The sequence below is a fragment of the Nematolebias whitei genome, chromosome 9, assembly GCF_014905685.2.
Source record: "Nematolebias whitei isolate Nwh7 chromosome 9, NemWhi1, whole genome shotgun sequence".
Lineage (NCBI taxonomy): Eukaryota > Metazoa > Chordata > Actinopteri > Cyprinodontiformes > Rivulidae > Nematolebias > Nematolebias whitei.
The window spans coordinates 37,989,960-38,014,243 of NC_056506.1; the positions used below are offsets into that span (position 1 = coordinate 37,989,960).

Genomic DNA, 24,284 nt, shown 5'->3' on the forward strand with positions numbered 1-24,284 from the left:
TGCACAGGGGAAGGGGATGAATTAAACATTTAGACATCAGATGCTTTTATAATAAGATGCTAATTTCTCATTAGCTTGGTGAGAGTTATTACTTTTTCTTCCCCTATTACAGTACACACATTTATATTAGGGATGCAGAATATTGGATTTTTGGCCGATATGTTAAACTTATTTGGCCGATACAGATATTTTATATATGTTCCTTTGTCAGAACATAGCCCTCTTATTTAGGCTTATTTGCTACAAAAATTGTGCAGCAGCTGTAAGAGCTGGTGACATATATTCAGTAACAACCATATGATATGCATAGCACTTTAACTTATATTAAATGAAAAGTGTTACCTATTATTTATTAGCATTAGTCACCTGCGATGCTGTCTCACTTGTGGAGGCTTGTTCCAAGTTCCTCGCTGCAGTGTGGGATCCTCTGCACTCCTGTGCATGAAGGACAGCCTTTTTAAGTTCAAAGTTTTTGTCTATTCATTGTGCCGTAAGACTAAACATGCTAACGGGGCTAACACAACGTCCTAATGTCTGTGGTAAAACTCATCCAACAAGTTGTGCTATCGGCTATTAGCTTCTCAATGACGTTGGAAATGTCGGCTTGTAACTCGGGTAACGTTACGTCAGAAAAATATCTCAGACTGCGGACAATGTAGCGAGGCTCAACATAGTCCATAAATCTTTGGAATATGACATTCTCACCAACAAAAAAATAAAACTTCCACACAGACGGCATTTTGAATTTTCCTGTCCGCCGTGAGATCAGGTAGGTGCACGTGACAGTATCGCGTTGTGCTGCCGCTGCAGGCAAAACAGCGCCTTTTATATCGGCGAGTTATTTTAATGGAATGGACGATGTCCGATATTGAACTTTAACGCTAATATTGGCTGATACCAATATCATGCAGATAATATCGTGCATCCCTAATTTATATGATATTATATATAAAAATACACAGAAAAAACAAACAGTTTGTATGCCTATGAGGTTTTAACATTTGTTTTCATATCTCTTCTTTTAAGAATAATTTTGGGCAGCAGTTTATAGTAAAAACGATGCATCAGCCACTCAATGCGGTCTTAGCAGCAAATGCCAAACAGACCCAACAGGAGACTTGCTGTACACACTGCAGCTGAACGCCAAGCTACAATACAGCACACGTTTCCTCTTAGGGTTTGGTGGAGTCGAAACCAACCGATGAAAAGTGACACTGCTCACATTTGCATTTTAGGTAAATATTTAGCTAGGGGATAAAAGAATTAAAATCTTCCAAATGGGCACACCAACTGTAAGAAGTGTCACTGAGATCTGGTGCAGACTGAGCCGAGATGAAGGCAGCATATGGCCATGCCAACTCCTGGCAGTACAGATTATTGGAATGTGACTTCTCTTGCATGTAAGGAGCCGGAGCTTGTGTGTCAGGTTGAGCGATACCAATATACATGTATAGTTGGTTGCACCTTCACATATAGCATAGGCTCTGTGCTAGGCTCGATGTTTTGAGTTAGGGGATCTGAATAGCCTCTGGACGCCTCCTTTTATGGGTTTTCCAAGCATATACCACTGTGAGGAAACCCATGTGCAGACCAAAATCTTACTGGAGATATAATAAGGCCAGGGAACTCATAGGGATCCCTCAAGAGGAGCTGGAGAGAGGGTTGTTGGAATTTTCCTGTAGGACCTGACCATGGATAAGTAGCAGATAGAAGGATAATCAGAACCCAAACCTTTAGCCTTTACAGTGAGATAATCTGGCAGCTTAATCTTTCTCAGTGAGGAACTTTGCTTATATGATATGGATCATCTTGGCCCCTAAGCAGGAAGGGCCTCTGCAAATATGAGTCATCACCTTTGTCCTGTCATAAACCCCATCTTTTCTGATGGAATTGGTCTTTTCGACAATGACACTGCCCCCGTCCTTCTATGGGTAAGAAAAGGTCACTGAACGTTGTTGATGAATATAACAATGACATAAATTGTAAGATGTGGCCTTTTGCAGTCCCCTGCCTTCCATCTACAGACAGATTTGTATGTCACCATTGTCTATAAGTCACAATTTACTTGTACCTTTGTACATTTTTTTGATCTTATGTGTTTTAGATAACTAAAATCCACTCTGGAATAGGTCCAGTCTGAATAGCTATTAATCTGACTCCTTTCGTGAAAAATGTTCACTGATTCTTCAGACTGAGTTTGTTCTGACTGACATCTACTGCAGGTAAGGTTCTGTCTAAAACTCATAAGAAAACTCTAACCAGTAATTTAATAAAATATTCCATGCTGATGTTTCTTATAATTTAGTTCTGCTCTGTGGTTTGGTTTTGAATTTTTACGTTTTCTAATGATTTGGACATTTTCAGAAACAGCAGCATCAGTTTTATTTGTTGTATAGGAACTACTAACACAGCTGCATTTTTAGCATCACCTGTAACAAAATAAATAATAGATTTATAGATTTGACTGAAACTAAAAATAATATTTGAATGTTAGGGTTTTACATATACTGTGCATTTTCTGGTTTTAATATATACCCATATATACAAATACGCATGCATGTATTCATGTGTATATCTATACATGTGCATATATGTATGTTTGTGTATACTTATACATAATTTTGTATAGATTTGTGTATTTACAGTATGTAAGAAGATGTAGGTGAACATATAGTGATGGGCTAAAAGTTTAAAAAATGTAAGAAAAAATAAAAGGTCAAAACAACAACAAAAAAAAAACGTTTGTTTCTAGACAAGTAATATTTCAATGATAATTTATTTTATAATTTTTGTAACATGATTTATAGAGAATAAGTAAGTTTCTTTCGGGCCCTGCAATGGACTTGTGACCTGTCCAGGGTGTACCCCGCCCCTCGCACGTTGATTGCTGGACATGGACCCCAAAAAATGGAAGAAGCAGGTAAAAGATAATGGATGGATGGATGGATGGATGGATGGATGGATGGAAGTTTCTTTCGGCTGCTCCCTCCTCAGGAGTCACCACAGCCAGCGAACTTGCATGAAAGATTTGTCAATTTGTTTTATGCCAGATAAATAAAAATAAATGGGTCATCACTGTATGTTGCCATACGATGGAGAAATTGGCTCTTTGCATTTAACCCACCCACCACCAGGTGGAGCAGTGGGCAGCTGTTGGGCCCGGGGATGAGGTGTCCTGCTCAGAGACACCACCAGATATATGACTGGGGATTGAGCCCGGGACTTCGGGGTCCTGAGTCAGCTGCCCTGCCTCTACTCCATCTCGACCCCTATGCCCTTCCTGACGAAACCTGGGCTTGAACTCGCAACTTCAGGATTACAAGACCATGGCACTGACCACCAAACCACCTCAGCCATATAATTTATATAGAAAAACTAAATTAATTGATAATTGCTTAAGTCATTATTGAACTCAAAATGTAAAATGAAACAGAAGAACTTACCATTAGTAAGTTTTAGAGAAGGATGAGATTAATGCTTGGAGTTCGTCCCACTCCCTTTTCAGATGTTTCATCTTGTTAATTTTTGTTACAGCACTTTATTTTGTGTTTCGTTCTTATACATAGTTGAAATTAGACTAAACTAAACTAAATATGTCATAAAACTATACATTACAACGTGATATGATATTATGTAATGATATATGTAATATGATACAATATGATTCTACCAATGATAATATATGTGACAATACAAGACAGTGCAATACAATGTGATGCAATATAATGTGAGAAAATACTTTACGATACAATTCAAGATATGATAAACTATGTGGGGGGGGAGGGGGAGGGGGGGTTACAATACAGTTAAGTTCAATACAATTATGTCCAATTTGATATATTATGTATGACCTAACACAATATGATGTAATGTTATACAGTATGTTATGGCACAAAATGATACAATAGGATGTCTTAAAATAAAACAACATATATTTTTGCAACTTGATACAGTACAATATAATACAATACAATATGATACAATATTGTATTGTATTATTAGCCCTTTGGGGAAATCTTATTTACTTTGGTTCTTTCCATGCCTGTCTCCACACAAAGAAATTCACAAATGAACCTAAACATTTTCTTTTCACTAATATGTTTCATAAAAATAAATAAATAAATAAATAAAATAAAGAAGAAATAAAGAAAGAAACTTGAATACTTTCCCAAGTGTATTCAGTCCTTGTTTAACTCCTGTTGGAAACACCGAACTCAGCAGCAGCTTCTCTTATCAAATTCTGCCACTCTGAAAGTTCAAGGCTATGAGGATTTTTTTTACAAGACAGGCTGCTGAGGTAATAAAAAGGATGAGCTACAGCTATTTTCTTCACTATCCCTGCACAGGCCAGCCTCATCGTGGTTAGCTGCACCGCCCATCCCCCTGTCTTAGTTAACTGCCTGTCCACTGGTGGATGAGCTGGCTGTAAACCACACCAGCTCTGCTAATTAATTAATGTTCCCTAACCTAACTGCAGGGCTGGCTCCCCCCATTGTACAGGAGCAGTTCTGAGCTGGCTGCAATGGTAAATGCTTATGCCTTTTCCCCGATTCCTGTAGTGTTTTTGGTAGAAACGCAACAGATACAGGAGCAGAGAAACAGACAGCTGTGGGTGCTCTTCAGCAGCATATCCACTATTAATCAACTTTAGGGGCCATTGTGGTCCTGTCCTGTGAACGGCGCCAGTGCAGGCGGGCAGACAGAGAGAGGAAGACGAAACATCAGGAGGAAGAAAAGAAGACGGGGCAGGGTGGCTTCGGGAAGAAAGAAGGGGAGAGAATGGTTGGGGAACAGCCTGTGTGCCCCCCTCAGCTCCTTCTGCGGGGCTGGGGAACAGTGCTTCTGTCTCAGTGCTGGTCCTTCGTGTTCTCCCAGATCCCGGATCCAGAGGTAAGAGCCCGATGGTGTGCCATGTCCTCCGCAGAAACATCTCGAAGGTCTTTTTGGACAGGCGTAGGGTGTTGCTGTCTAAACATAGCCTGCATGAATGTCATTTATGTCATACGATTGGTTCCTCGTCTTACAGGTCTGTGTGGATTTGTGTTAAAACCTGATGCATGTGGGCTGACAAAGAAATACAAATGTGACTCGTCTCTATATTTAGCAGCTGTTTTCCTCTTGGTTTGAATACAAAAGAGTTAGATTTCCGAAAAGTGGACTTCTACTCATTTATTTAGTTTCTGTCAGTTTATACAGAACTTTATATACAAAAACAAGGTCAAACATTTGACAAAAAAAAAAAATCTTTTAACGTCTTAAACTCATAGCTACAAGTAAAATGTCACATTTGAAATAATTTAATCTCTTATGAACTAAAACATCATGCTGATTGGGAAAATTTGATATTTAATAAAAAAAACATTGTTTCTATGGTGATTTATGCAAACTTAAGCTTGTTTGCAAAGTGGGTATCCAAGTTCACTAAACTCTGATGTGCAGCAAAGTGTCTTTTTCTGTTAGAAAAAAAAATGCAAGAAACTTCTGAAGAAACTTTTCCTCCATGTCCAATAGTGGTCAGTCAGGTCATCTGGACAGTTTCTTTTTATGAAAAGACGTTTCACCCTCTATCCGGAGGGTTTAGTGGACCAACCAGTTTGCTTGTTATAAGATGGTGTCTAGGGGCTGTCCTGTCCCCTGTCGACTCGTCCCAGGCAGGTAGCCACAGTCAAAGTGGTTCAAGACATCAAAGTTCATGCGCAATCATCCAGGTACAAAATCCAATAATGGTCAATCAGGTCATCTGGACAGTTTCTTTTTTGTGGAAATACATTTTGCTCTCTATTCAGAGGGCTTCTTCAGTCTGAGGAGGTCAGCCCCCAGACACAACAAAGTCCATGCTCAATAATCCAGGTATACAATCCAACAATTTTCAATCAGGTCATCTGGACAGTTTCTTTTCAGAAACCATCTCATCACCAGCAAACTGGTTGGTCCACTAAATGAGTGCACTGCTTGGTGGGAAAAACAGTTTACTTGACACTTCTCAGACTGATGAAGCCCTCCGGATAGAGGGCGAAACATATTTTCACAACAAAAAAAGAAACTGTCCTGACCGACCATTATTGGATTTTGTACCTGGATGACTGAGCATGAACTTTGATGTCTTTCCTCCATCTATTCTTCTACCTTCACAGCTTTCAAAACATGAAGAACTGAAACATAAGCTCTTAACAAAAGAAGCTTAATGAATATAATGTTTAGGTTTTTGGCCTAATTTATTTATTTTAAACCAAAACAATATCCATCCATCCATCCATTTTCTTTACCCGTTTATTCCATTTTGGGTCACGGGGGTCACTGGTGCCCATGTCCAGCAATCACTGTGCGAGGGGCGGGGTACACCCTGGACGGGTCTCAAGTCCATCACAGGGACACATAGAGACAAACGAGACAAACAACCATTCACTCTCTCACTCACACCTAGGGACAATTTAGAGTTACCAATCAGCCTAACATGCATGTTTTTGGTCTGTGGAGGAAACCGGAGTACCCGGAGAAAACCCACGCATGCACGGAGAGAACATGCAAACTCCACCCAGAAAGGCCCCCGGACCGGGATTTGAACCAGGGACCTGCTCGCTGAGAGGCAGCAGCTCTACCAGTTGCGCCACCGTGCTGCCCCAAAACAATATATAAATTGGAAATGTTAGCTCAATATATCAGTAAGCTGATAAACATGGCAAACATTTGGATTCATTATTTACACCAGAAAAGACTCATAAATCATGACCTATGCAACTTTCTTCATCAGTGTTTGGACGATCAAACCAAACAAATAAGGTTAAAAAAGATATTTACATTTTTAGTTATTTTTTTTAATTGGCAATGCTTGGTGTTTACAATATTTCTGTCTTAACTCCTCGTCTACCTTTCCCCCCTTATTTTGCATCACATAATGTCCTCTTTTAGATCTTTTGCTTCTTGGATTAAAGTATAGAGTTTCCACAACAAGCCTGTGTTATCCAATCAAGTGATCAATAGACAGCAGGCAAAAATAATCCCACTGATGATTTTATCATGAGAAAACAATATCTGCTGGTTTTGGTAGCAGGAGCCAGGTCTTTGCTCTAATAGAATCTCATACTGTACAGAAAGGTGTTATTTTTATATAATTTGATGAATCTTCACCAGCTCAGTGGGATCGTGCAGGAGACGTCCCAACTCGTACGATACGGCATAATGGGTTGAAAACAGAAACTTTAAACAGGTTTTATGAAATCGTGTTTTCAAATGATATCAGTAGGCTGATCTTGACATTCCTGGAATAAAAGATAAGCTTAAGTAATGCAAGAAGACATTACTATTTCCTGTCTAACCACATTTTTGGGCTCTCTGATTTTTTTACGTGTTCAGACTTTTTAAAATATTCCATCAGTCAAATATGATTGATAATAACAACAGGTTTGATTTTGTACAATACACTACAATAGCTTAATTAAAACACTTTGTCTAAACTGTGAAATATTACCGAGCATTTTAATGGTTTTATATGAAGCAACAGCTGTAAATATTAATTTTCTCCTCTTTTTTTTTTTTTTATCTAACAGCTTTTACCCACAGATCCACCCAAAAAGCCGGACCCCGTCACGTCAGAGACCGTAGTCTTCTGGGGGTTGCGGTTGTGGCAGGTCATCGGCATTTTTTCCATGTTTGTGCTGGCCATTGGTCAGTACACCTCACATTTAAAAAAATAAAAAAAACAGACAGCAATGATTTAAAAAAAGTAACTACAGGATAAAACCTCTTCTGTTATGTCGTCATTATGTTTTTCAAAGAGTTTGTAATGACAGTTAAAAAAACAAAAAACAAAAAAAAAAAAAAAAAATATATATATATATATATATATATATATATATATATCGTTGTCAGCAAAATAATGTAAAAAAATACTTTTTGCAAAAGCAGTCTGCACTTTACGTCTAAATTCTTCACATTTTCATCTTGAAAATGTTTTAAGTATTTATTTAATATTTAGTTTGGTCTTTAGGCCCTGCTTATAATGATGTGGGATAAGAATTGGAGGAGGCTTTGGTGCAGTGGTTGTGGTGGGGTGCATCTTTCAAGTTGGAAATTAGAGGGTTAAACTCCTCTCAACCCCCCACCCTTATGATATATTAAAGTGTTGCTCATATAATCATAGTAACGTCTAAATCAGATAAAAAAAGTCCTTCGTTTATCGCAGGGGACCCGTACCCTGAAGACCCGCGATAAGTGAAAAACCGCAAAGTAGGAATAGTAGTACAAGTAGTAAGTAGTAATTTATTTTAGTATTTATATATATTAAGGCATTTTAAACCCTTCCCACACTCTTGCAATATTCAAAAGAATGTTTCTAAACTTTAAACGCTCTAAAAGAGCTCAGAATGTCAAGATTTCAGCTTTCTGCCTCCAGCTGCACTCTCGGCCACGCCCACTTCTCCGCTCTGCATGGAGATCAGCTGATCAGCTGCAGGAGGAAGCTTCTCTCACAGCCGTGGGCTGCACACAGGTGCTAAATCATTTAAAATAATTTATAAAAAAAAAAAAAATTCATGCCGATCACGCAGCTCATCCATCAATCGGCCCATTGTGTGTCATGTCCAATCTTACTTTGAAAAACCGCGATAGAGCGAGGCTGCGAAAAACGAACCGTTAAGTAGCGAGGGACTACTGCACTGTATGAATAAGTGAATGAGATCAATTGTGAAGTACTTTGCAGACCCTAAAAGTGACTAACCAGGAGCTAAGTGTTCTCATTTATCATTTGGCACCAAAACTTTGAACAATTCAGGATCAAAGTTACTTGGAAAACTTGAATACATTTCAAAATAACAATACAGAGTGGTTAAAAAGGCATTTTATTTTGGTACCAGCTGTAAACAATTACAACAACACATATTCTGACTGTGTTTAAATGTGTTGTGAACACCTGACTATTAAAATACACAAGTTGTTGCACTTTACTAGCATTTTTTCTCATCATGTTCATGTTTGTGTCCCCCTCTCTCTCTCAGTTATCACTCTGTGTTGTATTTTCAAATGCCGAATCCCGAGAACAAAAAAGGAAATCGAGGCACGACACGCACAAAGACAGGCTGCCAAAAAATACGCCAACACATTGGAGACCGTGCCACCCCTGAACGAGCTGACTGAGGTCCCAGGATGTGAGTTTCTGTCTCTTCTCAGTTTAAATATGAATACATTTAAACTGGATTAGTGAAAACTAAAGTAACGGCTGTAACTCTGGACTTGCTTGTGCACTTCTCCTTAAACTTCAACAGAAGGTTGTTCCACTTGGGGAAAGTAAATAATTGCTGGATTTGACTTTTCTGTCTTTCTAAGGTTATCTTTCCTTAAACTCATCACTTGTGTAAACACATTTGGTGAGGGAGATTAAAAAAAAAACCTGCAAGATGACATATTACTCTCAGGACTGCTTCATATTTCACCATCTCTCGTTTTCCTCTTTAAAAACCTTGCAACACTTTTTCCACGGTCTTTATGCTCTGTTGCTATAATTTCCCACCTTTTCTCTCTTCTTTTCCTGTTTCTTCTCTTCCTTCTCTTCTTCCAGTGACCACAGATGCCTCTGCAGTGCAGACAGTGTCTGAGCAGGTCCAGACTCAGAACAGCAGCCTTCAGTCGGTTAGGGTCAGCGAGGAGCACCCCAGCTCCATCTCTTTGCCAGAGACGGAATGATTGTTTTCTTGTCCTTCTGCTCGTCTGCCTTTCGACACTCCTCTTTTGCTCAACGGCATCACAAAACATAGGCATCGTCTTTAAAAGCACCTTTTGATTCATTTATCACGTGTGCTTTATTCTAAAAGCTCCATCGTCTCTTCTTTACAGAAATACATATGGAGACGAGTTTCAAAGGGGAAATTATTTTTCTTCTTCATTGCGTAAAAAGTTTAGCTGGTAAAATGGCACATGTAAAAATCTCCAGACTTTGTAGATTATTTGTATTAGAAACTGATGGTTTCAGTGTAAATACCTATGGTGATGCTTTTTTTAAGTATTGTGGCAGCCTCACTGTTTCACTTTTGTATTTTTGTGGGGTTTTTTTTGCTGCCATACATTGAAATTTTTTTCTTTCTTCTTGTGCATATTTGCATGAAACAATCAACTGAGATGGAACTTAAAATTTATGAGCCAGAAACGTATTATTACGATAACAAACAACAAAAAGTTGGGCATGCAACACAACTCTTATTAAATGTTTGCATATCCTATTTTCTCTGCCTGTTTGCTCCGGTCTCTTCCCTTCTGGTCTTTAAGATTAGCTTAGAAAAAAGTGACTGTCGTGAAAAAAAAAGAAAGAAGGAGAGTCACAGAACAAACCAAGGTGTAGTTCATGAGATTTATTTATAAAGCTTTGGAGAGAGGTCCAACAATTCACAGAACATGCAATTACAAGATTACACTGTTATCAGTGCTCTCATCCTTGTGAAACTCTGACCTGCTCTAACTCTCTGGACCGGACAAGTTAGTTTTATAGAATCATCTTCCTGTCCAAGCCCCCCAGCCCCTCCCCTCCATGTCTGAGCTGTCATCCAAGGGTCCGCTGCAGACACGAAGCAGTGGATCTGAGTCAAACCTGAGACGCGTCACCACATCATATCAACTCTATCATATCAGTATCAATCATCCCTTGAGGATGTCACAAATACAACCAGTTCTTTCTGTTCCTCACTGACTGGTCACAGTAAGAATAATTACATGGGACTGTTTATCGATCGCAATCACAGTCATTAAAAAACAGAGTATAATGTCTAAATCTCCTTCTTTAAGTAGAGCACAGATGATGCACGATGATGAAAATACACGTTTGTCTCAACAGTGATTTGGTCACTTTGTCTCCTGTTCGTATGACATACTTAGTCTTAGGAGATGATTTCATTTAAACAGACATAAAAATGGAGTGACAACATTCAGCACTTATATTTACATATTTTCATATTCCCTTGATATCTGTGAATTAATGATTATTACAAACTGAACTGTGGATATGATTTTTTTTTTAATTTAATAAATGACTCAAATACGATTTGCATTTGACTGGAAGCTTAACTTTGCTTAAGTCTCAAGCGTAATCTGAAGAGTAGTGAATATGAGTAAATATTCATTAGTATATTGAACTATAAACTTAATAACGACTGTAACTGACACGTTTAAAAGGATTACTACACCAAGAACTCTAAACACTTTTTTTTCTTCTCATTTATATATATTTTTGCTTATGCATGACAGAAAACTTGATCAGTTGAGCTCAAAACTTGAAATGATACGTTGAATAAAAAAAAAAAAAAAAGAGAAATACGTCTAGGCGTCGTAAGGCGTGTATGAATATATTATTCAATGCAGCAGAGACTCGATAAGACACGACACTGTGGCTCAGTCACAGACACAAACATGTTGTGAAGTAACAACCAACTTTGAACTGACCCGAGTTTGTTTTTAACATCTTCTAGTTGTGACAATAAAATATTAAAATCCATATTAAATATTCAAACATGTCAAACTGTGAAAACTATCCGGGGTCCGAACAGTGAAGCAGGAAAAATAACGAGCCGCTCTGGTTTCCGAGCCAGCATATCGTACAAATATAGACAGAGGAAAACTGGAAGACACACAGGCTCAGTCTCTGACGTTCTTCACCCTCTCACCAGCTCCATATTGAATAAAACTTAATGACAGGAATCATAAAACTAACTGAGTGCGTCTCATTTGTTTTTCACCTTCATTTATTTTTATAGGCCGCTTCCAAACTGCACGTTTAGGCAGCTGAATATGGAGGAATTCTCAGCCTCATCAAGCGGTTAAAATAATTTAAAATCATTGTTTTCTCATACATTCATCAGCTACACTTTCTTGTTGAAGGACAGTAATTTGAGGTGTACCACATTTTTGACAGTGAGTGAAGAACTTAATGAATTTATTGTTCAACTCGGTTTCGCAATTATAAATCTGAAGGCGTTTAATTGGAATTTGTTGACTTGTTGTTTTGTTTGGATAGAAATGTCATTTTGCAATAAAACTAAACCTCTATTTGAATTTTCACCCTAATTTAGCACCTGAAGAACAGATGTTATCCTGATGTTATCTAGCAGCTTCAAATGTTTTCTGCTAATCAGACTGCTGTTAGACAGAATGAGGAAAACAGCAGATTAGCATACTACCGTATTTTTCAGACTATAAGGCACACCGGATTATAAGGTGCATTAAGCAAAATAAATTCATTTTGACAGATTTCTGAGTGCCGTGTACCACATAAAATCGGTTCGAGGTCAGTAAGTAACCAGAATTAATACATATGGCGCAGAGTTGATTTTTGAGAAAATTAAAGCACCTAATAGTCCGAAAAGTACGATAACATAAATTAAAGTGTGGCAAAAAATTGGACTTTTTTTTATAATGTCTTCAAAATACAAAAACAATTATTATTATATATATTTTTTTCATTTATATCACCCAAATTTCAGAAAAGCAGCAAAACATGGTTCTGTTTTTTAATTTCCCTGGTAGTTGTTTTGTGTTTGGGGGCGTGTTAATCATTTAATATCTGAACCTTTATTTTTCTGTTTGAGAAAAGTGTTGCAGCTGATAAAAGAGCGCACGTAAAAAGACTGCTCCAATGATTCCCAACTAGAGTCAACAGCATTTACAGTTTTAAAAGTTTGTACGGAGTAACAAAAGTTTTGGATCCTAGTGTTTGGCGCTAATTTAGTTAAGTTTTTTTGTTTTAAACTACATGACTGACGGTTTTTGATGTGTGCCAGTCGAATGAGGCAGTTATCTCTATTTTTATGGCCCGACTAATTTAATTTAACTTTTATTTACACGTTGAACAAGGTCTCATTCCTGACAGATCTGTGTCTAACAGACAGAGAAACGTAGTAATCAGTACATGCAACTCAAATGAAAACTAATCAAACAAAATTTAAAGTAAACTCTTTTTTTGTTTTAAAAGAAGTTTAAAACTTAAAGTGAAATAAAAACCGGTTGGTTGATAAACGTATTGATTCTGTTCTTCACAACATATACTCTTAGGATGACCGCAAAAGAGAAAGAGTCCGTATTTATAACTCACCAAAATAAAAGGCGAGTAATAATGTAACTGTGCATCTGTCTGTTAATAAAAAAATCTCATAAACCTCACGACAAACAGATTTTATTAAAACTTTAAGAACGTGATCCCTGATTGCACATCTGATGAACTTCTGGAATCAACACGATTCAACATGGCCGCCACAACTAACTGATCTTGGCAACCATGAACAATTTTAAACGAAACAATTTTAAATAAATTTAAAAATCTGATGCGGTTGGAGCCGAGAGTCATCCACGCCACATACGCAGAGGGCTAACATGGCACAAAGTCTTTGTTTAAAACTGCTGGACTCAACCCTGTTTGTCTGTTAGCAAAATATCTCATTCTCAGGTTGGAGTGGTAGTATCTGGGAGTCATTTGCAACGTACTCTTTAAATGTTGACAGGTCACCCAAGAGCTTTGTTTAAAGCTTTAACATGTAAGGAGGCAATATATTCTTTAAATGAATGTTTGTTTTTGAATCAAGCTGTAATTAGGGTTACTTATAACAATGTTATATCTGATATTAAACTGTTTAAAACGTTACATATATAGACCCGCTTCTTCCTTTCTGGGTCATGGGGCTCACTGGTGCCCGTATCCAGCCATCACTGTGTGAGAGGCAGGAGACACCCTGGACAGACTGGTCTCCAGTCCATCACAGGGACACAAAGACCCTCTAGAGTTACCAATCAGCCTAACATGCATGTTTTTGGTCTGTGAGAAAACACCCGGAGTACCTGGTGAAAACTTATGCATGCACGGAAAGAGCATGCAAACTCCACCCAGACAGGTCTGCAGCTGAGATTCAATCTGGTGAACTTCTTGCAACAACTCTACCAACTGATCCACTGTGCCACCATATACACATTATATATTATTATATAATGTATAGAACATAAGCACTCTGTTGAGTTTGAGAGGTTCTGGTAGAATATTGTGCAGACATCTTCTCATAAAGGCTTGAGAAGGCAATCAGTCTTTGCAAAAACTCTTTTTAAAATAATTAAAATTTTAAAATAGCAATTTTTACTCTTCATTTTTTGTGTTAATCTGTCTCCTCCTCCTCCTTTCCACAAAATATATCTGACGGCCCCTAAAAAAAAAGTCTTTAGCCTTTTTATTTTACTTGTTTTACTGCAGCTGCAAAACCCGAAGAAACTGCGGAAGTGTCAACAGTGTCTGGGAAAGTGGACTCTGAGAAGGGCGAAAAGAAGAGCAAGGAGGGCAAGAAAGAGCCCAAGGGTGCCAAAGAAGGGAAAGGAAACGAAAAGGACGCATCAGCGAAGAAAAAGGGTGAAGCAGGTGAAAAGGGAGGCTCCAAGAAAGAAGCTGGTGAAGGAAAAGGGAAGAGTGACAAAGGGGAAAAGGGTGAAAGAGGAGGCAAAGGAGGGGCTAAAGGGGGGGCCAAAAAATCTCAAAAGTGAACTTTTTAATCCTGAAAAAAGAAAATAATTTTATATATTTTTTTGCAGTAAACTATTTTAAAAACAAAATCTTATATAAAATATGTATTTAATATAAAAAAAACTTGTAAATAAATGTAAAAAATAATGTGCTGGCTTTAAATCAAAGTCAAGAAAACAGTCGAATACAGATTTATTGTCTTATATACAATTCACTGATGAACATAACGGACTAGAAAACTTTTTATGCAACATTTACACTGATATGTACAAAATACCTGCAGCACAATGAAGTGACGAGATGGTGAGATGTGCCGAAGCAAACACTGCTCACATGAAGTTTACACAAGGCTTGAGGACTAATGTCAGTTCCACTGAGTACATTTCAAGAAAAATAAATGACACAACACGCTTTATACTTCCATAAGAGGTATTTGAAACAATATTAGCTCTACGATGATTGATTTCCAAACACAAGATAATATTTTGCAAGATACAATCAGAGCAGGATACTCTATCAAAGGGCAATAAAGTGCTAAAATATATTTTCCCAAGTGTTTCCTTATGAAAAATAAATTTTCAATAAAGACTTTCTTCACAGAGCAATAACAAAACTCTACAAGAGTTTGCAAATTTGGCCAAATTCATGCTCTACAGAGCTGCGAGGAATGTAATAAATACAATATTCCAAGTAAAATAAGAAAAAAAGGTGAAATATTGTGTCACCTATCAACACAGACATCGTTCGACCTCAGACTTTTCCAAATTTTCCTCATTGTGACATAAAGTCGGTAATTACAGATGCAGTCAATCCACTCGTCCTTCGTTTGCAGTCATGACACAAATGTTGAAGTTGATAGACGGGTGTTTTTTAATTTAAAAATGTGAGGCTCATTAAAAAAAAAATGCTCCAAGGTTTATGTTATTGTCTGTAATTTTGCCAAAAATGTAAATGTACATGTTTGTCTATGTTTTTCAGTACTTGAAGCTTCTCCCAGTTTCAAAGTACTGGACGCGTGTAAATCAAAGAAATACATTAAACAACTTTTTTAATTAATCAATGCAAAATGTACAAAAATAGCAGGATACAGTGTTCTTTCATTTGCAAAATGACCAAAACTGGAGGTAACAAATTGTTTTTTTTCCATTATTTATTTTTGATTTGATGTGCTAAATATACTTTTGCTGTTTGTTGACCGGAATCATAATCAGAGTTAACAAGACTTACTGTTAAAATGTTTTTTTAAAAAGATTTTTAACAATATATTTTGTATAAAAGACTAAATAAAATTACTTAACAGCCAAATTTTGGTTTGTTTCAGTCTTTTAACTGTATCAGTACCGTATGACTTTGGACTAAAAGGTGCATTAAGTGAAACAAGTTCATTTTGACAGATTTTGGAGCGCCGTGCACCACTTAAAATTAGTTCCAGGTCAGTAAGCACAACCAGAAATAATGATACATAAGGTGCACCGGATTATAAGGCTCACTGTCGATTTAAGAGAAACTAAAGGACTTTAAGTGCACCGAATAGTCTGTAAAATACAGAAATAGAAAATAGGAATGTTACCACAACTGCACTGTGGCATAAAAGCTACAGTTGTTGCTTCACATCAAGATATCCCTTCGTCACAGAAAGGGAAAGCGTGTAAAGAAAATCAGATGAATATCACCACAAATCTTAGCCTATTTAGCTAAAAGAGAAAACTTTTATTTTTCATTTGTAACTAATCGATATACTCTAACAATGCTGGCATGATTTCTCTAGTATAAAATGAAATGTTGCAGAGTTTAAATTGCTCTTTTATTCTCATTTATAGTTTTATTGGAGCATCTTTTTGAGGGTTCTCACAATTCAGTGTCTCGTACTTAACAGAGAATCCATAATTCTTTTGGCATTACGTGTTATTTGTTTTGAAAGATTAATTTTGACCACAGTCTCTTCAGAATTTTGCTACCTAAATACTTATTAGTCAGCTGATTGGTCAAAAATGAATAAATAAAGAAAACAGCTTTGTCTGTTTTGAAAAAAAAAAGAAGAAATTGATGCATTGATGAGAAATACAGCAAATCAGTGGCATCTGGAGGGTAAAAATGCAACTCTCTTTAGCCTTTACTTTGCTATTTGCTGTTTGTTTGCCCTTTAAACATCTTTCAAATACTTTTTAAACTCAAAATTGAAAAGGACTTTCTAAACCTTAAGTATATACGGGGTGCCGTTTGTAAGGTTACACAGCCAAAAACAGCAACATTTGTGTATATTTAGCCTTTCATAAGACAAAAATAGTTTTTTTTGTTCAGTCATATTTTCACCATATCATTCATATAAATGTCATAGTTCCAAACTAAATATTTATTTTACAAGCTAAATATTTAATTTCTAAGCCAAACATTTAATTCACAAAACTACATTTTTAATTTGCTATCTTAGCTCAAACCTAAATATTTATTTTCTAAACTAAACATTTAATTTCCAAAATAAATATTTAATTTGCTAACTAAATATTTAGCTTGGACCTAAATATTTAATGCTAGCTAAATATTTAGCTTGCTAACTAAATATTTAGATAGCAAATTAAATATTTATCTTGTAAATTAAATGTTTAGTTTAGAAATTAAATGTTTAGTTTGGAAATTAAATAGTTAGCTTGGACAATAAAAATTTAGTTTAGAAATTAAATGTTTAGTTTTGACAATAAATATTTAGTTTGGAAATTAAATATTTAATGTACATCTGAATATTTAGTTTACTAATTAAATATTTAACTTTAAAGTAAAATATGTAGTTTGTAAACTAAATATTTAGCTTGTAAATTAAATATGTAGTTTGAAACTATGACATTTATGTATAAATAACATGGTGAAAATATGACTTTGGACAAAAAACTTTATTTTTCTTATGAAAGGCTAAATAAACCAAAATATTGCTGTTAATTTTTGATTGTGTAACTTTATAAATGGCACCCCATACAATAAAATCTATGAACACTGGGAATAATGAATTGTAAGCTGATGGTGGGGTGTACTTTGTATGTAAATTTACAGTATTTTGCATCAAAATCTACTCTATGGAGGCATAGCACACCATTTATCTTTGGCATAACTGGTTCTGTGATTTCTGTGTTTCTCATCATGCAGGTAAACTGCAGTCATTTACAAGTTACAGTAGTTAAAACATCTAATGAGGGTTGCTTTAGCAATCATGAATGCCCTCTGCCATCTGCAAACTTATTCAGCAGTTCTGTTTGAACTATACGATTAGATCGTACCAAAAGTATTTAAGCAAACGTGAGCAAAACTGTAAGGCCTTCATAACAAACACATTAGCCATAATTAGAATGTATTTCTGATCTGTAAACGTAGCAACTTGAATACAAACAGCAACAACCAACTCATCGTTGGACCCTCTGTAAAAACTAATTTATTTTCATATCACCACAAATGTCGCTCTTTGAAATCCACGGTATTGAAACTTTCTTGGATTTTTCATTAATTAATATCCAGCTGGAGTATAAAATAAATCAATTTGTGATCCTAAACGGGGTTTAATCTGTTAAAACCTTGTGAGAACAAGTTATACTTTTTATAACTTTTATCTCTAATAACACTCAAAACATATTTCTCATGTCGGTGTGCTGTACTTTAAGTGAATTTTGAAATGGATACATTAATTTTAACCTTCCAATATCCATTATGATTAGAGGGAAGGGTGCTAATTTGTTCATAACAGCAAAAGCTGCACCCGAAATCTTTAAAACAAGTTAGTACAGTCTTAGTTAACATACCAGCATCCTCTGGGGCAAAATACAGAATATGCAAAAACACCATGTATAACATATAAAAACAGGTGTGCAACAACAAAGGACTTCAATTACCTGAGTAACTTCCCTTTTACATTGAAGTAAATCTAAGTCAACATGAAACAAATGAGATATCATGCTACAAACATGAAAGAATGGCTGAGAAGAATAAGAATGAGTTGTTTTGTTTTTTTAAATCAGGCCTAATCCTGATTCAAATTCTGCTGATTATCCATGCCTGTGCCCCAAAGTGCACTCAGGGCCTTCCTGACTTTAATGTGACTGCGGCTTATCTTGGCATCTACTATCCACACTCACCTCCTGTGTAATGTATGCACAAAGGATGATCCAAGCAAACCAGACAATAACAGTCATGGCAGAGGAAACAACGCAAGGAAGCTTTGCACACGTTGTCCGTGACAGGTGGTTGATGAAAGAGCAGAGTGTTCGCCAACACTGTTTGGAAGTCCTCATCCCTCGGGGTAACGTACCCTTTTTGGCCTTGAGCCTCATCTGTTGACAATGTTCTGGCTCAATTCACAGGAGGGAGAAAAAAAAAAAAAACATGGCAGTGTTGATGTCATCCCCCTTCACACCATCCTGAGTGTTCAGTTGCTTTGCTACCTTTTGTGACTTTTCTCTTGAGGTCACATGACCGTTTCTCGTTCCTCCTCCACGACAGGCGGGGGTTTTTCTTCCTCGCTGGGTCGCGTATGAGCTGAGTGCTCCTCTTCAGGAATGTGGAGCTCCTGTCCCGATGAAGGTATGGAGTTCTCTGAGACGGAGCCATTCTTTACGTATCCAGGCAGGTTCCTGTGGCCATTTACAGGCGCCGGTCCCAGTCTCGTGCTGAGGTGAAGGGCCAGCGGTCCTCTGGCTGTGACGTTGGTAACACTGGTGTGTGATACCATTGGTCCATAGCTGTAAGTATTACTGCCACTTCGAGCTTTTCTTTTAAAGTCAAGGGCCAGAGTTCTTCTGCTCCAAGACTTTTTGATCTCAGCTTGCACCTGAAAGGAAAAAAGGTTAGTAGAAACTTAAAGCACAAAAAATATTGTAGTTATAAGGGTAAAAAAACGAGTTCTTACCTCTCCATTGCAAAAGCAGTATATAATTGCAACTAAAAAACCCTGGAAAAGAGCAAATAATGATATTACTCACATTTTTCATGAACCGGATACTTTAAGCACAGACTTACAAATGACATTTCAGCTACCGTTGGCAATTTCTTAATGCAAATTAGAATTGTACAAAATCAGCAGCTAAACAATGAACAGCTGTTTGACATTCTGCTTCGATGTTAATATTAACCCAGAGGGCAAATCCATTCGGGTCAGTCAAATTTCTTGGAGCAAAGACATAGACGTAAAAATCTTTCATGTTCAGAATTTCTTCATCCACAGCTTTACCTGGAAAGAGTTGAAAAGCATCTCGTAGTGCATCTGTATCAACCAAGGTATCCCAGACACCTCTGTATACGGCATGGCATTAAATATGATGTAGTGGACACCAAACAGAGGCATCAGCACCAGCGTGGACTTCAACAGTTTTCTGTAACAGAACATTTGACACTTTCAAGCAAATGATTAAAATGCTTTACATGAAAGAAAAAAAAATGAACAGGACATTTTTCTTTTCGAGAAAAGCACAATGAGAAGATAGAAGGCTTAAAACAGTTTCATTTACACTTTATGTTACATTTTAATTGTTATTGGCCCACTTTTTTATTACCGAGTGACAAAATACCGATGTTGAATATCCTTATAAATTCAAATTCCTAAATAAAGTCAAAGCCTAAAATATTTTTAAAGCCTCGTTACGCCCCTTTCACACTCTTTATTACATTATGACACAATTTCCTGTAGTTCTAATGAAATGTCTTGAATGCACTTTGGTCAAGAGAATTTAAGTGCACAAATCTTTTTATTTTGTCTGCATTTTGGGCTGGCTTTTAATTGTAGCTGACTTCATTCCTCTCTTTGTTGTGGGATGTATTTTTTTACAGCTGATTACAAAGACTAAAAAGTCCCATGAATCAAACCACTTGAGAAGACCAGCAGTACTAATAGTTGCTGAAAATTTTAACAGCTGAGGTGGTTAATACACTAGTCTCACTCATGTGGTAATAGAATTAGAAATAGTTTCATCAGGGGACGGTCCTCTCGCCGTTTTTGTTCACCCTCTAAGCCTTGGATTTCAGGTACAAGTCACAATCCTGTCATCTGCAGAAGTTATCGGATGACTCTGCCATTGTGGGCTGCATCACTGGTGACCAGGAAGCAGAAGACAGAGGTGTGGTGGACAGAACCAACTGCAACGCCACGATGGAAAAACCAAAGAGATGCAGTTGGACTACAGGAAGAAGATCAGCTGTAGAAACATCCAGAGCCACCGTGCACAGGCGTGTGCAGGAAATGGGCTACAGGTGCCGCATTCCCCAGGTCAAGCCACTATTGAACCAGAAACAGCGGCAGAAGCGCCTGACCTGGACTACAGAGAAGCAGCACTGGACTGTTGCTCAGTGGTCCAAAGTACTTTTTTCGGATGAAAGCAAATTTTGCATGTCATTCGGAAATCAAGGTGCCAGAGTCTGGAGGAAGACTGGGGAGAAGGAAATGCCAAAATGCCAGAAGTCCAGTGTGAAGCACCCACAGTCAGTGATGGTCTGGGGTGCCATGTCAGCTGCTGGTGTTGGTCCACTGTGTTTTATCAAGGGCAGGGTCAATACAGCTAGCTATCAGGAGATTTTGGAGCACTTCATGCTTCCATCTGCTGAAAAGCTTTATGGAGATGAAGATTTTATTTTTCAGCACGACCTGGCACCTGCTCACAGTGCCAAAACCACTGGTAAATGGTTTACTGACCATGGTATTACTGTGCTCAATTGGCCTGCCAACTCTCCTGACCTGAACCCCATAGAGAACCTGTGGGATATTGTGAAGAGAAAGTTGAGAGACGCAAGACCCAACACTCTGGATGAGCTTAAGGCCGCTATCGAAGCATCCTGGCCCTCCATAACACCTCAGCAGTGCCACAGGCTGATTGCCTCCATGCCACGCCGCATTGAAGCAGTCATTCATACAAAAGGATTCCCGACCAAGTATTGAGTGCATAACAGAACATGATTATTTGAAGGTTGGCGTTTTTTGTATTAAAAACACTCGTCTTTCATTGGTGGGATGAAATATGCTAATTTTTTGGAACAGGCATTTTGGGTTTTCATAATCATCAGTATTAAAACAATTAAAGACCTGAAATATTTCAGTTGGTGTGCAATGAATCTAAAATATATGAAAGTTTCATTTTTATCATTACATTATGGAAAATAATGACCTTTATCACAATATGCTAATTTTTTGAGAAGGACCTGTAGTTTTTTTTTTTGCTGTGGAATTAAAATACTACGTTATTCTGCAAGGTCTTTGTCATTTGGTCTGCTACCAAATGCAGATGCCAAAAATGGGGCTGAAAATGATGCAACACTTCAACTTGGATTATGTTTAATTTCAAATTTATTCATGACAGTTACTCTCTCTAACACAATGACAACACTTGAACAGCTCAAATTTGTAAATGTTCACAAATCTAAACTCAACCTCTTCACAAGCGACAATTGAAAAGTGCATAAGTAGTAGTGCATGATTAGATATACTTGACAATTTCTTAAATTAAAACATAACTTAAAACAGAAGCCTTTTATATCAGTGAGTTATTTTGATGGAATTACCAATATTTAACTTTATCACTAATACCGGCCGATACCATGCCGATAATATTGTGCATCCCTATTCCTTTGTACTGAAACACTCAACAGTTTCCTGCGGGATCAATAAAGTTCTATCTTATCTTATCTTATCTTATCTTATCTTATCTTATCTTATCTTATCCACAGGCTGATTTTTAATTTGAAGAACCGTTTCTGTTTGTTATGTTGGCTTTGTGCATTTGTATCTCTATCTTGTCTTTATGAAGCAGATGTGATCTCTAATCAAGATTTGTAATCTGCAAATGATTAAATAATAAGCAAATACGCAGGTGGATCCGCTCCACTAGTATCTCAAAATGAATCATTTTTTTCCCCACAGGATGTTCGAGTACCTGTACTGTTGTCTGGTGTCACACCTTCCAGCATTTGTTTCTCGTAGTTTAGTTGCCAGGACTCTGATGATGTTCAGAAATAATAAAAAATTAATCTGGAAAAAAAAAATAATGGAAAGATAATTACGTGATTAAGTGTGATCGCAGTCACAGGTTCGTACAACCATCAGCTGCAAAGTGAATCACTAACTTTCCTCGTGCACAGCAGGGGTAAAGTGCGAGCTGTAGGTTGGTACTCACCACCACAGCCACCAGGATTGGCACTTGATATATCCATTTCAAATTGCCTGCACTTAAGTCCCAACACCTGCAGAAACAAGTTGTGAGAGATAAGGAAAGGTTAAGATTCTGATGTTCTTGAATTTCCTCATTTCACTCTGTTGTCTTTATTGGTCTGTGACATCATTTCACCATGAGGATTAGAGAATAGATAAAAAGTTGTTTATTTAATCTGCTTTTAAAGCTAACTCTCCACTGCATAATTATCATATAAGGAGGAATATTTTATCTCAAAATACTCAGTAAAATACTAACTAGCTTTAGTTGCTTTTAAATTAATTTGCTCCTACATCCTCCTGCCTGTTCTACATCTATCTGTCATAATTACCGTACTTTGCATACATTGGGCATTAAAATAACAATAAATAATTTCTATAAATTTGGGATTGAAATACATGTAGTTTATCCAGACTCAGCTGTTACATGTTATTTCATTCATTATTAAGAACAATTCAAATATCAGCAAACCAAAGATATTGGTAGTTCTACCATTATGTTTTTACTCTGTTTAAGTGATGACTAATAAAGGAGCGGATCTGCAGTAACTGTCACGACTGAGTGGGTTTCAGCTTGAAAAGACGTAAAAATGACCTTTTGGCTCTCCTACTGACTGAGACTATGTTTTTCCCATACAGTTTGACTACTCAGAGGCGGATGACCTACCCTCTTTTATTTCTTGACATTTTCCAAAAGTTTTCAGTTCTGTTCTGCAAATTACTATAGGGTGATCCATGCAACAGGAGGTAGAAAAAGAGTTTGTTGCCACAAAAAGAATGAAGAAACATCAATTTAGTTTTGTTCTAGCTTGTTTATAGGCTGCGCCTTAAGTAAGTTAACAGTTTAATGGGAATCTCCACTCATCACACAGATAATGTGCGTAGGTAATCCACTGCCCCTCACACAGTTGTTAGTACAGTGTCATGGCTTCAACACACAGATTCAGTCAAATAGCTTTAACAGAAAAGGTTGTTCTTGGCGTGAAGTTGGATATGTCTGACTTCAGTAAATACACAAGTGTTCAATTGAAATGTTGACTGGAGTGTTGTCTTCAGCAGACTGGAAAGTTGGTGGAATTGATTAAAAAAATGGGGATTTTTGTTACTGTGATCTTCTCGCTTGTAGTGTATGTGCATGTGTGGGTAATGTTTTATACGTTTATTGCTCCAGCAACTATTTTTGTGTCATTTTAAGAAACTTAGACCAGGATATCTAAAATGTGTAGTATCATTATCGCTGTATGTGTGACCGACTCATGTCTGTGAATGACAAAATCCAGCTCATCCCATTGCTATAATCCAGTGATCAAACTTCTCTGTGTCTTAAACTTGGGAAAAGTGACGAAAAATACCCCTTCTATGTGAGGAAGATGGCTGTACCTTGAGTCACCATTACAGATACTATATGCACAATGTGTGGTTCTCCTGGTGTAATTCAATTAAATGTTATCAACTTTCTTTAAGCCTAAACTTGGCTAAAAACTGCGCTGCCATTGAAACGTTTATGGGCTTCTATGAGTATTTGCACTCAAACATCCATCCATCCATCCATTATCTTTACCCGCTTATTCCATTTTGGGTCACGGGGGTCGCTGGTGCCCATGTCCAGCAATCACTGTGCGAGGGGCGGGGTAC

The 24,284-nt window shown here is 37.2% G+C and overlaps 2 protein-coding genes across 3 annotated transcripts in view; one reads left to right on the forward strand and one right to left on the reverse strand.

Annotated features, from left to right (window-relative positions):
• Nucleotides 1–4,675: 4,675 nt before the first annotated feature.
• tmie (transmembrane inner ear) lies at nucleotides 4,676–14,496 on the forward strand. 2 transcript variants are annotated; one of them, XM_037681775.1, is made up of 4 exons: nucleotides 4,676–4,890; nucleotides 7,548–7,665; nucleotides 8,994–9,143; nucleotides 14,213–14,496. In XM_037681775.1, the coding sequence occupies exons 1-4, from the start codon at nucleotides 4,780–4,782 to the stop codon at nucleotides 14,494–14,496; spliced, it is 663 nt and encodes a 220-aa protein (XP_037537703.1). In that variant the 5' UTR covers nucleotides 4,676–4,779. The 2 variants fall into 2 exon arrangements, with proteins under 2 accessions (XP_037537703.1, XP_037537702.1); XM_037681774.1 differs by lacking the exon at nucleotides 14,213–14,496 and adding an exon at nucleotides 9,554–9,754 and having other exon boundaries at nucleotides 4,755–4,890.
• Nucleotides 14,497–18,923: 4,427 nt separating this feature from the next.
• Nucleotides 18,924–24,284, reverse strand: part of pth1r (parathyroid hormone 1 receptor) — a 66,244-nt gene continuing 60,883 nt past the window's right edge. The window contains exons 9-13 of the mRNA XM_037681776.1: nucleotides 22,615–22,681; nucleotides 22,375–22,469; nucleotides 19,686–19,827; nucleotides 19,365–19,406; nucleotides 18,924–19,286 (exon numbers count right to left, since the gene is read on the reverse strand). Of these exons, the coding sequence (XP_037537704.1) occupies nucleotides 18,924–19,286; nucleotides 19,365–19,406; nucleotides 19,686–19,827; nucleotides 22,375–22,469; nucleotides 22,615–22,681 (709 nt within the window). The remainder of the gene's footprint in view (nucleotides 19,287–19,364; nucleotides 19,407–19,685; nucleotides 19,828–22,374; nucleotides 22,470–22,614; nucleotides 22,682–24,284) is intronic.

Excerpts from the sequence above, each read along its gene's own strand:
- tmie (XM_037681775.1), top strand. The coding sequence starts at position 4,780 with ATGGTTGGGGAACAGCCTGTGTGCCCCCCTCAGCTCCTTCTGCGGGGC. Across the intron at positions 7,666-8,993 it reads CATGTTTGTGCTGGCCATTG|TTATCACTCTGTGTTGTATT; the intron begins GTCAGTACACCT and ends TCTCTCTCTCAG. Across the intron at positions 9,144-14,212 it reads GCTGACTGAGGTCCCAGGAT|CTGCAAAACCCGAAGAAACT; the intron begins GTGAGTTTCTGT and ends GTTTTACTGCAG.